This window comes from Cynocephalus volans, chromosome 3, assembly GCF_027409185.1.
Source record: "Cynocephalus volans isolate mCynVol1 chromosome 3, mCynVol1.pri, whole genome shotgun sequence".
NCBI classification, from domain to species: domain Eukaryota; kingdom Metazoa; phylum Chordata; class Mammalia; order Dermoptera; family Cynocephalidae; genus Cynocephalus; species Cynocephalus volans.
Window position 1 is genome coordinate 116,291,452 of NC_084462.1, and position 16,359 is coordinate 116,307,810.

At 34.1% G+C, this 16,359-nt stretch overlaps 1 protein-coding gene across 6 annotated transcripts in view; it reads right to left on the bottom strand.

Moving 5' to 3' along the window:
- The window catches only part of HEATR5A (HEAT repeat containing 5A), a 94,617-nt gene that overhangs the window by 18,284 nt on the left and 59,974 nt on the right, over window positions 1-16,359 (bottom strand). For 4 of the 6 annotated variants that reach the window (XM_063090253.1, XM_063090256.1, XM_063090251.1 and 1 more), the window contains exons 20-27: window positions 14,942-15,131; window positions 14,120-14,289; window positions 11,521-11,547; window positions 9,116-9,254; window positions 6,200-6,379; window positions 4,447-4,686; window positions 2,696-2,877; window positions 869-937 (exon numbers count right to left, since the gene is read on the bottom strand). In XM_063090253.1, coding sequence (XP_062946323.1) covers window positions 869-937; window positions 2,696-2,877; window positions 4,447-4,686; window positions 6,200-6,379; window positions 9,116-9,254; window positions 11,521-11,547; window positions 14,120-14,289; window positions 14,942-15,131 — 1,197 coding nt within the window. The remainder of the gene's footprint in view (window positions 1-868; window positions 938-2,695; window positions 2,878-4,446; window positions 4,687-6,199; window positions 6,380-9,115; window positions 9,255-11,520; window positions 11,548-14,119; window positions 14,290-14,941; window positions 15,132-16,359) is intronic. The other 2 variants (XM_063090255.1, XM_063090254.1) reach the window with 1 other exon arrangement.

The following is a 16,359-nucleotide window of genomic DNA, read 5'->3' on the forward strand; positions in this document are numbered from 1 at the left end:
AAAATATAGAAAATGGTCAGGGCCCCTCAGATGTTCAGAATCTTGCTGAGCATTTGCTGTGAACAGGTTGTGTGTGGGCGGAGTTAGAGCACCTGGGCGGAGTTAGAGCACCTGCTCGGTGCCACCTTGGCTGGAAATTACTGCCTCCAGCAGCCTCCACCCCACAAGAGGCTATGCTTTCCAACCTAAGACTTCCAAGGACCTGTTTGCCAGTTACCTAGCTCAAAGACTGCGTGTAAGGGGTCTGGTGACCTAGCCTGGCGTGTGAGGTGTCTGGTGACCTAGCCTGGCTTGTGAGGGGTCTGGGGACCCAGCCTGGCATGGGAGGGGTCTGGGGACCCAGCCTGGCATGTGAAGGGTTTGTGACCCAGTCTGTGAATGGGCTTTAGGGGTCTGTGAGCTCCAGACCCAGCCCTAGCTCAACAATTGGCCCAGTCGGGGCAGGATTACCAGCAGGTAAAAGAGCCCGGCAACTGGCGTGGTCATGTAGCTTTACATGTTGTAACACCAAGGTCAAGGGTTCATATTCCTGCACTGGTCAGCCACCAAAAAAAAGAGATAAGTAAAAAATAAAAAGAAGAGGAAAAGGGTAAGATGAGATTGATGGTAAGATAAATATAAAGAAAAAACTTGGAATCAAATACTAACTAGGAAAAAGCTTCATATTTTTTTTTTTTTTTTTTTTTTTGTCTTTTTGTGACCGGTAAGGGGATCGCAACCCTTGGTGTGGTGTCGCCCGCACCGCGCTCAGCCAGTGAGCGCACCCGCCATTCCTATATAGGATCCGAACCCGCGGCGGGAGCGCCCCAAGCGCTGCACTCTCCCGAGTGCGCCACGGAGCTGGCCCTTCATATTTTTAACCATTTACCTGACATGCTTTGGCAGTGACATCAGGTGGTGTCTCTGAAGTAAAGGCTGGTCTAAGTGCTGCTCCTACCTGGCAAGAAATTAAAACATATCAAACATCAGTAAGTAAGATAGCACAAGTTCTCTATTAAATGTTATTTTAAAATTATTTATTTATAATAGGTATTATGGACACCTGTTGATTTTGCCCTGCTCAGCATATCTTCCCTGGTAACCTAGTAGTTACCTAGTAACTGCATCCCAATTTTTCCTTTGGGGAATCATCTCTCTTCCCAACCCTCAGTCCATATTGTTGCTTTGGAGATGACAGCACTGTCTGGCTCCAGGGACCCATGCTGGAACAGTGAAAGCTCTCAAGACTTTTGCTGGGAATACTGGGAAAGAAGTGCTGTCTTTTTATAAGGCGCTGGGTGCTAAGACAGCCATCCTGGTATCACTTGGAGAGAGCAAACCTGAGAATAAAGCCAGTGCAAAAGAAAGCTGAGCCAACTAAGAGATTCCTGACAATAATTTCCCTTTTCTGCTTAAGTGAGTTGTAATTGTATTTCTATCACTTACAATTGTAAGAGGGCTAAAAATATAACAGGACTCCCCCTAATTAAGTTGAATTATAATACGAGGATACTTCAAAAAGTTTCTGGAAAAATAGAGGTGAAAGATAATACAAATCTTTCCATGAACTTTTGGAAGTACCATATTAGTATTTTATACTAATATGATAATTCTGTGTAACTTGAATCCCTTCCTTTTGCTTTCTGCCTAAATATACATTGGTATTATCTGCTGAGAGGAAGTGATGGAGACTGCTAACTGCTGTGGATTGATTGAATAGTGTCCCCAAAGCTCATATATTAAAAGCTTAATTCCCACTGTAACCACTGAGGGTGGGAAGTCCTACTATGGTAACTGAAAGGTGGGACCTTGAAGAGGTGAATAGATTGTAGGACCATGCCATAGTGAATGAATTAGTAATGGTGGTCAGAGGCATGGTTCTGAGGGCTTTAAAAGAAGAGCACATGAGTGGTTAGACTCTTTTTGTTCCAATATTGTCTACCCTTGAGACCCCTGCATTGCTGTAGCCACCAGCATAGAAGGCCCTCACCTTAAGTGTTCTCTGGACTTCCCAGTCTCCAAAACAGTAAGCAATAAATTTCGTTTTCTTTTAAATCATCGTTATTTTGTTATAAGCAATAGAAACAGACATACACTAATTAACTAGTGAACTGCTCTGGTCTCCCTAACTGCTAGCCATCAGAAACTGCCTCTAAATCATAATAGGAGATATCCTCGGATGAATGCTACTAGAAGATTACAAGATAGGTGATTTTATCTTCTTTGCTCTTTCTAGATTGCTCAGTGCACCAGCCAAACACAATCAGTTAAAAAGATCACAGAATCAGTAACAGAAATCCAAATCCTTCCTTAAGAAGAAAAAAAAGGAGGTTATATATACTATTCTATTCTAGGAGTAATGACTTGAAGGTAAAACATGCATATAACCTAAATAGAATATTTAGTAATGATTTAATGTTATGTTGCTTATTCAAATATTTTGTAAGGAATTTCATTACTAAAGTCCTTTATTCCCCCAAATTAGCAAGGTTTTAATTATGAAAATTTATAATTATAAAAGACCTGTTTTATGTACCATTTTGCTTTTCCTTGAAACTTTATAAAATATTAGCTGACGATTTCTTCTTCAAACATATGTATGTTCTATATACTGATTATACTGGTGATGTTAGTAGAGATATATACTCATTTATGAATTAAAAGGTGACAGGCCAGTTAGTGTGTCTAATAAAATTCTCTAGCAGAAAGTGCTTACATTGGCTTGATACTGTTCCAGAATCACATGACCTGGAAACTCTGGTTCTGGAATAGCTGCAAATCGCCGAATAACAACTAACAGTGTTTCAAGGCCAGAAAGACGGAGCTGGTCACTATGATCTGTGGCAGCCATAAAAGCCATGCGAATCAAGTCAGCGAGATGTAGCACCAAAAAATCATCTATAAGATTAAAAAATATTTTATCAAAAAAAAGAATAAGCTAGAACTAAGATTTATGTTAAGTGATAATTTCTCCTTTAATTTCATACCTAGACTTTTAAGTACCTCTGAGTTGATCTACCGTTTGTTAAACAGAATCTTTAAAGCTGAATTTAATGCACACTGCAAATACACAAAAAATTATCCCAAAGTAATTATATGCAGCTATTCAAAAACCAAAGGCAGAATTAGCATCCTTTAAAAGACTGCTAATAATACTTAAATAAAAATTTTGTTCAGACTTTCTGACAAAAGTACATAAATTGGCACTAAGGCGATGTTGGGATTTGATAAATTAGCCAGTAATTTATTCTCTTTATGTCAAGTTGAAGCTAACGACTTAATGATCCTTTTTAAAAAAGTTTCATATGGTTCTTTATATGGACTAGATTATCTTATTTTTGCATGTGTTGCTAAACATACAAATGTTGGGGGTATAAGAACATTTCTGGCTATAGAAATGATAAATGAGAATTCCTTTCATTCCCAGAACACATTCTTTGATATAATAATTTTCCTGGGAAGAGACATGAAAATCATTTACTAGTGTTCCAATAATAAAATATTTAGGGGTATAACTAACCTTTACCTAGAATATATTTGAGACTAATTCAAAGAATAATAGAGTTACAGCTCACACTGAAGAAACCAATGTATCTCAGTAAGTGTCAACTACCATTTTAATTGTGAGCACAGGAATTAGTATCTGCTGCATACCATTTTTATACCTATAAGTACCTAACACAGTGCTCATCACAAATAAGAGACTCCATAACACTTGCCTGAAAACTAATTAAATCAGAGATACCTAATTCATAATTAGACTGGCAATAGCAACATTTGGCTTTGTAATTCTTTTGTCTGGTAAGAATACTTCTAAGGCATTTAGAAATGTGCATTGTGCCTTTGAACATATGTGCTTGAGTGAATTTGAGAAGACATCAACCATATATAGATGATAATAATAATATATAGGTAATAATAATAAAATTGAATAAGAGATCAAAATGGTCTTATAATCATGTTTGATTACACTGAGATAGGCTCAAATGTTTTTAGATAATATCCATTACACCAAAATAATGAATAGGCAAAAACTGGTATGTTACAATTCAGAAAATAATTTTTGGAATCTAGTTAATGCACATACTACTTCCCAAGCAAAAGTGAATGCCAATTTAAGAAGCTTAATCCTTAAAAATGTATTTAAAAATTAAAAAATAGCAACTTTGTAGCCTATATAAATATTGTGATCAAGTTTCATAATTGATTTGGAAGAACAAAAACAATCTTTTAGTTTTTTGTTGTTGTTGTTGTTTTTGTGACCGGCAGCCCAGTGAGCGCACCGGCCATCCCTATATAGGATCCGAACCCGCGGCGGGAGTGCTGTTGCGCTCCCAGCCAGCGCCGCACTCTCCCGAGTGCGCTACTGCGTCGGCCCTAGTTTTGTTTTTTAAGTCTATATTAAAACCATTAGCAGACAGCATTTCTACATCTGGCATCTGGTCTTTTCATTACTATGCCACTTACTTCTTGAATCCCTTTTTTTCATTTCTTGTGCTAAGGCAATGTCAAAATGTGCACTGTTTGCATTCTCACACTGATTAATTATCCTACAGACACATTCCGCAGCAAAGACTCTAGTAGTCCATCGGGGATTGGTAAAAGGATGGGATTTTTCATCATTTCTGGTGGTCAGGACTGAGGCATCATCCCCTTTATCTCCTTCTTCCTCTTGCATTGTATCCACACAAGTTACAGCTGTAAAATCTTTTATCAAGAGAGAATACATGTAATTATAATCGGTTGGAAGATATATTAATAAAGAAACAAAAAATGACTTCAAATTCAGACTAGAATTACTGTTGATCAATCATACATCTTTTTTAATAATATCAAATAATCAGGTCTAATATTTATAAATAATGGTGTTGTCTAAAGGAAATGCTATAAGGACTTTTCCAGGTCAAAATGACAGAGTTGTTAAATTATATTCAAAGTAAAAACCAAAGATGTAACAAAGTTATTGCAAAGTCCTGTCTTATAAATAAGAATTCAAGAGAACCTGAAAGTTGTTTTCCTAATAAGAAGGGATGGAGCCACACTACAGAGGATAAAGAATTAAAATAAGATTATTGGCAAAATAAAATTAAGCCAGCAAGGCCAGGGGGTAGAAATGTAAAATTTAAAAAAGATAGGTGAGACATAAGAAAAATGTAATCCGTCTATGTACACACATACACATTTTCTTTTAAAGAAGAAGTCCTTGTAAGTGCTTAAGTAGTGGGATAGAAGACAACACTAAAAAAAGAAAACATACAGAGCATAGTGGTTGAAAGAGCAGGTGTAAATTACTGGAAGAGAAGAGGACCAATAAGAATGAAGGTAGAAGAGAATACAAAAAATTCCAGGAATTTTATGGCACCTTTTTTCCTTTCACATAATCCAGAGATCAGAGCTACAATAAATTATAAGGCTTGGGTAACCTGAGTTGGCAGCTACTGAAATACAGAGGAAGGCTCATGGATTTTTAAAGTTATATAGGCTTAGGATTGAATCTATCTGCTTTAGGATTGAATCTATCTGCTTGTGTCTTTGAGCTAGCTACTTACCTCTTCAAGCCTGTTTTCTCTTCTATAAAATGGAATAATACTGCCTATTCACAGGATGGGTTAAAGGATTAAATCTCTGAATCATGTACAATTTCCAGAACAGAATTGGTTTCTATCTTCTTTCTTCTTCTATTTTCTCTCTTGCACCAACGATATAGATTTTAAAGATTCAAATACACTCTCAATAACAACTATCTTGTATTAGCAAAGACATTAGGAAAATAACACTATTTTCTAATACTATTTGAAATTAACACTATTAAATGTGGAGAAACTGGCTCATTCAAAATGTCATAACTTTGGTGAGTTTTCTATTATACTGATTTGAGACAATCCTGCAAATATATGTATGAAAAGAAATGATAGGGCCACTATAGATTAGATCATACATTTTACAGCATAAATATCAACTCTATTTTTGTTTTATGACAGGAAAGTCATCTGAGACAATCAAAAGAGGAAAAAAAGCAGGCTTAAGTGTTCGATTTATATTGTTCAAATTAAAGAGAATTCTAAAACACTAAAACTACAATATTCATTTGAAAAAAGCAACACCAGACAATTATAATCCAAATATTCAGACAAGACTGATAAATTGTCATGGCAAACAATTTTATATAAAGTTTTTATTTTCAACTTTTTAATTTCAACTAATAATCACCAGTACTTACCAGCTGATGTGGCGAGAACATCTTTACAAAGCTTTAACCAGAGAGAGAGTTTTTCCACTGCCATAGATGTGAGCATATGATTTAAAGTCTCTTTGATATCATGGCACAATCTTTCATCTGTCTCTTTGTCTAATAAGGTCAATAATGCCCCTTCAAGGCCCATTTCTCTGATATTAGCATCTGACAAGAAGAAAATCGATGATCTAAGTAATACAGAAAACAAAACTGCCATATGAGAAGCACACACATTCAGTAGCTTTTTAAAATATTAGATACAAATATATTTTAAAGAACTAGCCCAAACATTGTGTCTTAATCTACTGAGATACATTTTAGTTCACAATTAAAGTTTGGAATTATTTATGATCCTATATAGCTTTTTTTTTTTTTTACATATAGTAATGTCATGGAAAGATAAATATTTATTGAGTTATTAACATGACTTCTTAAATTAGGTAAACATTTTTACCCAAATAATGTTCAATACTTATAAATTTTATCCACCATTTCCAGATATGATTATTTTCTCTAGTCTAAAGTTAATTTCAATAAATAAACATAATTAAGTTTTCCTCATTCTGGTAAAAGGACTTTAAATTTATTAACATGGGAGTAAAGCCCAAACAGAAAAGAACCACGGTACAGAGAACAGTGTTTAATTACCACTTAACTAAGCTATTGTGGACTACTGAGTTAACATAAATCACTAGACAATATTCTAACTGCAAAGCAATAAAGAATCTCAAAGGGAAAATACAAGCCTTGATCTAGCATCTATTTCCTTTAATTCTGAAAATGCCAAAAGAACAAATAAATTTTCTCTTGAAGATTAACCCATCTAGCATTTATGAAAGCATGTAGATTCTAAAGATTATGGTACTATTTAGACTATTTTAAATGAGGAATTATCTTTTAAATATCAGAGGGAGACAATAGAATTGTTTCAGATTAGAGGTCTAAAAAGATGTAATAGCTAATGCAGTGAGTCATGACTGAATCCTATATCTATATGTAGGGATGAAGGGGGTAGGAAGGTGTCATAAAGGACATTTTCTGGATAACTGGGGAAATCTGTGTGAGGACTGTAAATTCTATGTTGCTATTAAATCAATGTTGACTTTCCCAGGTGTAGAAATGGTGTGTGATCATGTAGGAGAATATTCTTCATCTTGGAAAATGCAAACTGAAATATTTTTTAATTTTTACATCATAAGTTTATAAACACACCTTGTATGCTATGAGTTCAAGAGTTTGATCCAGTTATCAAAGAGACTGCACCTCTTAAAATGCTCTTTGTATCTGTTAAATGGATGATCCAAAACATCCTTACTTCTTAAGCTGTTGGTGTCTTACTATAGAGAAAGGTGCAGCAAATCCAGATCCAAAACACAAAGTCATCATAATTAGTAACTACCACTTGTTTTCCATTGAAAATGCAAATTCTTTCCTGGGCCCTCCTCATAGTGGCTCCTACAGACCACAGAAGTTGTGAACCTCCAGATGCTCTGTCCAGCACGGCGCTGTTGGAAGCTCTGTGAAAGGTGCAAAGATCAAAAGCAGAAGGAATGACGAAACCACGCCAAGTCCTCCTTTCTTCGCAACCTTGTTCCCTTCCAAACTGAAGTATTTAGGGGTGAAATGTCATGATGCCTGGTGTTCATGTGTGTATGGACAGAAAGAGATACATATAAAATGAGTTCATAAAGATATTAGATGAATCTAGGTGTCCAATGCATGGTTCTTTCAAATTTTTGATGGGTTTGAAAAATCATAAAATTTTTAAAAAGCAATTATATGAGTTCTTTACTGTAACTTTACTCACATAGCTAATTCTATATTGTAAGAACATGTACCAGCATGTTTATACAATTAAAGCCTAAAGAAACAGATATAGATAATTTCTATGGTGAATATAAGCTGAAGGTCACTTTGGGGAGAATATCTGACATTGTTAGAAGATTAAAATTTCTTTGGTTAAGGTTAAGTAATCACAAAATAGTTTATAAATGACTTCAGCAACCTGTTTGATGTTTATTATACCAGTCCAGCCATAATGATTTACTCGAGTTGGAGCAAAACTTTTAATAATAAAACTCTAATTTAAAGAGCACAGGTTATTGACAGTAAAAATTGACAGTAAAACACATTATGGAGCTGAAAGCTTTAAGATACTGAAAGCTTTGTGAAGTCTGTGACTATCTAAAAGTATGACTACTTTGGAAACTATACACATACAAATGAAAGATATTATTATTACTATTTTTGTAGGCTAATTGATCCTTTGAATTTACATGCAGGTTTGAGTTATTCACATCATAGTTTAAAAATGAAGAGATTCTTAAAACAAATCTTACTGGCTAAGAAAAATCCTTTAACTCTGAAATATTTTTAAAAAGAGCATAAAAACCCTTTAACTTGTAGCAGACTCAACTATGACAAATTTTATTAAAAATGGATTTTGGTGGAAGAGATGCATGTATGATAAATTACTTAAGATCTAAATCCAATTTCAACTGACCACTGAGAAAAAACTTGCTCTAAACCAATGGCTCTCAAACTTTAGTCTAATACAGGGATTATAAAAACATAGATTGTAAAAACACAGATTGCTGGGCTCTACTCCTAGACTTCTGGTTCATTAATTCTAGGATAGGGCCCAATAATCTGCATTTCTAACAAGTTCCCAGGTGAGGGTGATGTTGCTGGTTTGGGGACTTTAGTATGAGAACCATTGCTCTAAACCAGTAAGTAACATCACTGGTTGACGATAATTGTTTAGCAATTGTTTCTTGTAGCAGGTTTAAGACATATTATATATTAACTTTTAAATTTTGCTTAATACACTCATGCATATCTGGAAAATTTAGGATTAAAACAATTATGTAAACTGGATACAATCTTGATAACAACAATCACCTGCAGCCAACTCTTCTCTGCTTTCCTTAGCAAGCATAACAGCATGTTCTGAAACTTCAGCTGCTTCTCTCTGTACAAGCTGACGTAAACAAGCCAGTACTGCTCTTCTCAGTAACAAGTAGGGACTACAAAGATTCACCTGAAAAATAGCATTTGAGGAATGAAAGAGCTAAAATTCTTGGTGGCATTTGGTAAGTCTAATAGAAATTCTTTGGACCCCTCCTGATTCTGTCCAACCCTTCACTGGGCCAGACAAAATTTATTAAATACATAGAAATGCCTTGAAACTATGCTAGTATATATTTCTGATTATATAACTTAAAAACAGCTTAAGGAGTAATATATGTACTGGATTATGCACTATTCATAAACAAATCCAAGCCTCTTAACAGTGTTGACAGAGCGTTTATATAAGTAAAAGTGGTTTTGAGAGATAAAAGAAATACAATTGAAAGGACTTATCTGCAGTTTATACATTTATGCTCATGCAACTATATTGTTTTATGATTCTATAAGTAGAAATTTATATAAATCCATATAGGCAATATAGCATATTGTTTAAAATGGTGGCTCTGGAGTCAAATTGTCTCAGTTTGAGTCCTAGATCCACCACTTACTAGCTGTGTGACCTTGGGCAAGTTATTTAACCTCTCTGTGTCTTAGTTTCCTCATTTGTCACACTACATATCACAAGGCTGTTGTGACATTAACACAAAGTAACATGCAAAGTGCTTAACATAGTACCTGGCAAATAGTAAATGCTCAGTAAATGTTAATTATTGTTAATGTAGTCTCTAACAATAGTATTTTAGTCAGATGACATGGAGAGTAAATAAATACTTTTTCAAATAAAAGCAGGGTTTAACTCAGAAGACATATCACCAAAAATGCTCTCTAGAGACAAACATTATAGAACAACAAATTTTATATGCATACTTGTATACAGAGAGATACAATGTAAATCTCAATAGGTTGTATCTACGTATGGCAAATGATAAGATTGCTAATATACCTCAAATGGTCAATTACAACAAGTCAAAGTTTTCTGGATACAAATTCTTAGCAATTTCATAAGTGAAATAAAGTGTAGAGATTTTAAATTTATTTTGTTCTAACTACAAAAGTAAAGATCAGTTTGGTGTGGTCTACAACAATAAATATGTATTTTATGATAGTGATTTTCAAAGCAAAATTTGAGAAATAATGGCATAAATCTTATAATGATCTTTAGATTTGGCATATGTGGAAAAACAGGACTGAAGTAGATGAGTTTGTTAAAAAGAGCAGAGGCTAAATTCTGAAAAAAAAAGAGTAGGTGGTATCTGCTAGTTTTCTTTCTTTTTTTTTTTTTTTGTATTTTTCATTACCGGCACTCAGCCAGTGAGTGCACCGGCCATTCCTATATAGGATCCGAACCCGCGGCAGGAGCATCGCCGGGCTCCCAGCGCCACACTCTCCCAAGTGCGCCACAGGCTCGGCCCTGCTAGTTTTCAATATATAAGAAGAAACACATGCAAAGAGAGCTGAATCCTAAGTTTTATCAGAAGCCAAAAAATAGAAAGTTTGTGAATACATCACCAGTAAAACATGTGGATGGGAACTGCTTTATAAATATGTTCTATTATACCCTTAAGCCATATCATGAACTCAAAAGTGGATAGAGAGGAATGCCATTCACAGAAAAGTCTCAAGGTAATGTCATTCCAGTCATGTTTAAGAACTGTTGTTAGAAACTAGTACACAGGATAACAGAGAAGTTAAAATATAATCGTTTAGTTATGCCCAAGATTACTACTGTGTTTATAACAACAATGACAAAGTACTCTACAAGACAATTTTTAAAGAAAAGTTAATGAATCTACTAGTTATTTTAATTGGAGTTTTACAAGCATATAATACAAGGCAGGTGCAGCATTTATTCAGGCTGGTCAAACAATGTTTTAGAAAAAGCATGCTTTGAAGTATTCTTTGCTTGTTTGGTAGAAAAAGATTGAAGGCTATCACACAAAGCAAAATGGGAGGCTTCATATCTCCATGTCATTCTCCAGCATTTTTATTGGGAAGGGGAATAGAGTGGGTTAAGGCAAACAAACAAAGCAGGCAAAATACAGAAATTAAATCAAACTATAACTACAATTCCTTTCTGAAATGAATGTATTAAACCAAAATGATGCAAAATTCTGTGCAAGGAGTGAGTGCACCAGCTGGAGAAGGTTAGGAAGGATTTGTTTATACTGGTATTAAATAAACACCATGTAACATGCTATACATACTGGACTTTGCACTGATGGTTAGCTTAAACAAAGAGATGCAGAGGAAAACAAGAACATTTACAACCAAAACAACACAAAGAAACAGCACTGCAAACCTCAAAAAATGTTAGGAATCAAGGGTCAGGGACCTACCAACACAGAATTATCCAACAAGATCTCCTGCACAAAAACAAATGACAGACCGGTCATGACAAAACCAAAAGATAAATACTAAGGTGACTTTGACAACAGTCAGCTAAGCATTAAAATATAAATGTTGATAAAGCTATCATTCGGATTGGCTTAGCTTCAGCTTAAAAAATGTGCCACAAATACTTTATTTTCCAACTTAAAATATAAGTTAAGCTAAGATCTTGAAAATGGTCAACTTAAGAACAGCAAGATGTAAAGATATAAAATATACAATAATTAAAAAATGTACATTTGTGTAATTAGGTCTTCCTCTAGAATCTCTGATTAAGCCTCAGTATCAAAACCAGATTCAGTAGACGTGAATGTGAGAAGATTGATCTGGACTGCATTCATTATGAGCAGGTATCCAGCAAAAGACAAAGTTAATGGTTTACCTCATCACAAGTTAATTATAGATTTTTTTTTTTTACTCTTGGAAGCCAAATTTTAAAACTGAGAGTACTCAGAATTGCAGGCGTAGAGCTAAGGCCAAGTTCAGAATGGAAGTTAAATAGCATGCAGTCAGAAGAAAATGTTTTTCAGTATGATTCTTGCCTAAGGATGAAATGCAATTTCCTTACTTCAGGGAATAGTCTAAAATATAATAATTTATTCTAAATTTATTAGATTGAATTTACTAACCAAAATGTTAATACACAAAATTAACACACTATAGTGGTAGTAATTTCTGAATATATGATTTCTAGATAAGAAAAAAAAACCAAAAACATTTTACAGCTTAAATATTATGAGTAACCTGAATAAGATTTGTAACTATTACTTCAGATTTTCTCAATTTCTCTAAATGTACCCCCCAAAATAAATCTGATAATATAATAGTCTCTGTTCCTTATATGTAACCTTTTTTGGTCTGGGGAAGGAAAAAAGTTAACAAGTTTGATCAGATCTTATTCATCACTAATTAGTAGTTAGTCTTGCTCTTCATTTCTTAATAAACTTTAATTAAAAATGGAATTCATGTATAAGTTAAAAGAGGAATTTTAAAATGTGCCATTAATGGAAATTTTCTATTACAAATGCGAGAAGAAAAAATGGCAGTATCATTATATTTAAATGGCAAGTAAAAGTTAGACCAAGTTGCAAAGGACTGAAAAATTTTCAATAATTGGTTTTGGCAATGGTTCTTCAAATATAAAGACACTCCTGGGGAAAAGTCCTTGAGTGGTAAAGATAAAATCCTTTTCCTGTAAGTGCTATCTTCCCTGACCCAGATTTTTTAGATCTGGGTCAATCAATACATGATTGACCTAGATCTAAAAAATACAACAAAAGTTTCTGTCAGAAAAGTCATTCACATCTTTTTTAAGTTTCATATGATTATTAGTATCCATAATTAATACAATTGTTAATACAATGTATGTTAAAGATATATGTCAAGACAATAAAAACAACTACCATTACTGAGTGCTAATTAAGTGCCTGGGACATGCACATTTTTATGTAGCATCTTGCATAATCTCCATGTTTTACAGATGAGGTAGCTGAGGCTGGAAGAAGTTATGGGACTTTCCTAAGGCCACATAGCCAGGAGATGGCAGAGCTGTAATAAGATGTATCCACAAAATCTACAAAGGCAGTATGAAATAATAAAATGAGGACTGGATGAGGAGTCCAGAAACCTCTATTCTTGACTTAGAGTTAGCTACCAATTAGATGTGATACCTTGGGCAAGTTATTTGACTTTTTGGTCCTCAGTTTATCTTTTTATTGAGAAGATTGGTTTTAATGACACAAACATCATTCTACATAAGAAGAGATAATCTATGTGACAGATTTTTAGATCTTGAGGTTCTCTCAAGCTCTGAAATGCTGCATATTTTGCCTGAAGCTTAAAAATGAAAGGTCTGTCTAAAGCAATGCTTCTCAGCTGCCACATTACGAGGTGTGCTGTGAATACTGCACAGGCAGAAAAAGTTGAAAAGCAGTGGTGTCGGCTTATATTCCAAATGTAACTCCATTTTTTTTTTTTTGGCAGCTGGCTGGTAAGGGGATCTGAACCCTGTGCAACTCAATTTTTGAGGCAAATCCAGATAGAAATTGCTGATGCTCAGGGTAAGTTTTAAAACTAATAATGATTATGAACCACTTTATCAAAACTTCATCTTTTTACAGTCCTTAGATACATTATTAGAACCCAGACATTAATGCATATTAAGGAAAAGTGTTATTTCTCCATCTGGGACAGAAAGAACTTAATATGTAATAATTTAGAAAAGAAGAAGAAAAAAACAAGTGACCAAATTTTTGCATGTCTTTTACATAATATGTGGGATGTTATAAGCACCATATATATTTACTAATTAATAAATAAATAGTGCAAATATTAAGTTCAACATTAATGGGAGAAAAATGAATCAATATATGAGAGATTAAGAGGCAATTATATGAAAACTGCCTCTACCCCCCAACAAAGAGTAGAACCGAGGGAAAATAGCTATGTATATAACATAATTTTGTACACAGTCTGGAGAATAATTAAAATGTGTACTGAAATAAATCTAAGTTTTAAATAAAAGAAACTAAGAATACATTAACTCACACAGAGGCAGCTAACCAGGCTAGACAAGTTGACATGTCGTGGAGCAAACATATGAAGCTGCTGAAGGCAAGAGATGGCCTGAGCTTGAACAAGGCAGTCTGGGTTGTCTTGCATCACTGTACAACCCAACAGACAGGAAGTCCTCAAGGTAGAAATGGAAGTACTGTTACCTAAAATAAAAAGCAGAAACCTGTAATATTGCCCTATAAAATCAGTACCCTTTAGATATATACTACTGGGTTTTAAAATTCAATTCCAGTTTTAAACTTAGGGATCTGTGAAGAAAAACTTCTACAAAAGCAGGCGTAATCTAGCTGACAGATTTTTAGATTACTTTACTATTAACCTGAAAGGTTTATTACAACACAAATCATTAGGCAAAGACCTAAGACTATATGTAGCTTACACCAAATTTTCATGAAAAGAGGACTTAGAAATTGCCAATAAACTTAGCCTTGCTTGAATTAAGAGTTACTTTTGTATATTATAATCATATACTATATAAATTGAACAGAATATTTTAGATTTTAGATTTAGTCATTTACTTCTTAAATAGAGATCAGAGCTCTTTAAACCACTCCACTTCACGTCTATCATTTTAATTGTTAAGAGAAGTGTCTTTAGAAAGATATCTAATCTTTCTAAATATGGCACTCTGTCTTTTCAAGGTAAGAGAAATCAGACCAAATGACATTTACACATTCATTTAACAAAACATACTGAGCACCTACCATGTGCCAAGCAGAGACTAGGAACTGAATTCATCTTTATGTGTATATTTTCAATGTAAAACATCACAAAAGCAGCCATGCATAGACATACCTTGTAGTTCTGGACCTAATGTGGTGATAAGGGCATTCAAACAGCGACCAAGACTTTGGTGAACTTCAGCATGAGTAGGAGGCACATTTAACAACAGCATTATAACAAGAGAAAGGGTAGGTTCCACATGCACATAATAGAGTGGGCCAGCAGAATCAATTATTATGGATAGAGAATGTAGTGCCCAGGTCTGTGAAGATGGAGAAAAACAATTAAAAATGTTACAAAACCACAAAATACATTAAATTGTTCCTTTGTTGAAGCAAGTGATAAAGTAACAGCAAAGTAAAGAATGTGTGCTACTACAAATTTGGAAAGAGAAATTGAAGACTTAAAGAATTTAAGAAAATTCTTCTTTTTAAATTCTTCCAGTCACCAACTCAGATACAATTTTCTAATTTAGAATGGTATATGAGGTCTTCAAAAAATTCATAGAAAGGCTTGCATTATGTTTTAATACTATTTTTCCATGAACTTTTTGAAATACCCTCATATTTAGATATAGCTCAGTACTAAGAATTCCAAGACAAGGTTTGGTATTTTAGCTAACAGATTACATCAAATCTAGTTTGTTGAAAATTATTTATTGTTTAATCTATATAAAGAATAAAAATTCAAATTTTAAAAGGATTCAGCAAAATCTACAACTACATGCAACAATATGGACAAATCTCTTGAACATAATGTTGAGTGAAGAAAGGCATAAAAGAATACATACTGTATGATTCCATTTATGAAAAGTATAAAAGTAGGCAAAACTAATTTATACTGTTGCAAATTAGGATAGTGGTTTTCCTTGGTGAGGCAGGTAGTTAATTACAAGACAGCATGAGAAGAGTGGTATTGATAATGTACTGTTTCTTGATCCAGGTGCTGGTTACATAGTGTATTCAGCTTATATACTTTATTACAGATACATACAATTATGACAGGTGCCTTTTTATTTACATATATAAATATATACTCTACTTTAAATGAAATAAGACTGGCATACACTGATAACCTCTGAAATTGGATGACAGATATAATAGGTTCATTATAATATACTTTCTACTCCTGTGTATGTTTGAAATGTTCCATATCAAGATGTAAATAAAAAGTTCTCCCTTTATGAATGAACCGAAAAAGTTTTATTCCTCTTACTAATGGATGTGTAAGAAAGTTTACAGTACTTCAAATGCTAAAAAAATGAGCTCCTATGTATTAGGTAAGAGAAAACAGCAATCAAGACTCAGATTTGCTGACATTGGATGCTGTGGAAAAGCAGCATTTGAATTAATCAAGAAAACACTCAATATAAAACTATGTACATTCAACAGACTTCCTGAATGGAGGAGGGGGAAAAGACAAAATGTAAGTACAGATATGAGAATGGCATGTCGGGGAGGAAAGTAGGTAGAAGCCCACCTTTGGGGTAA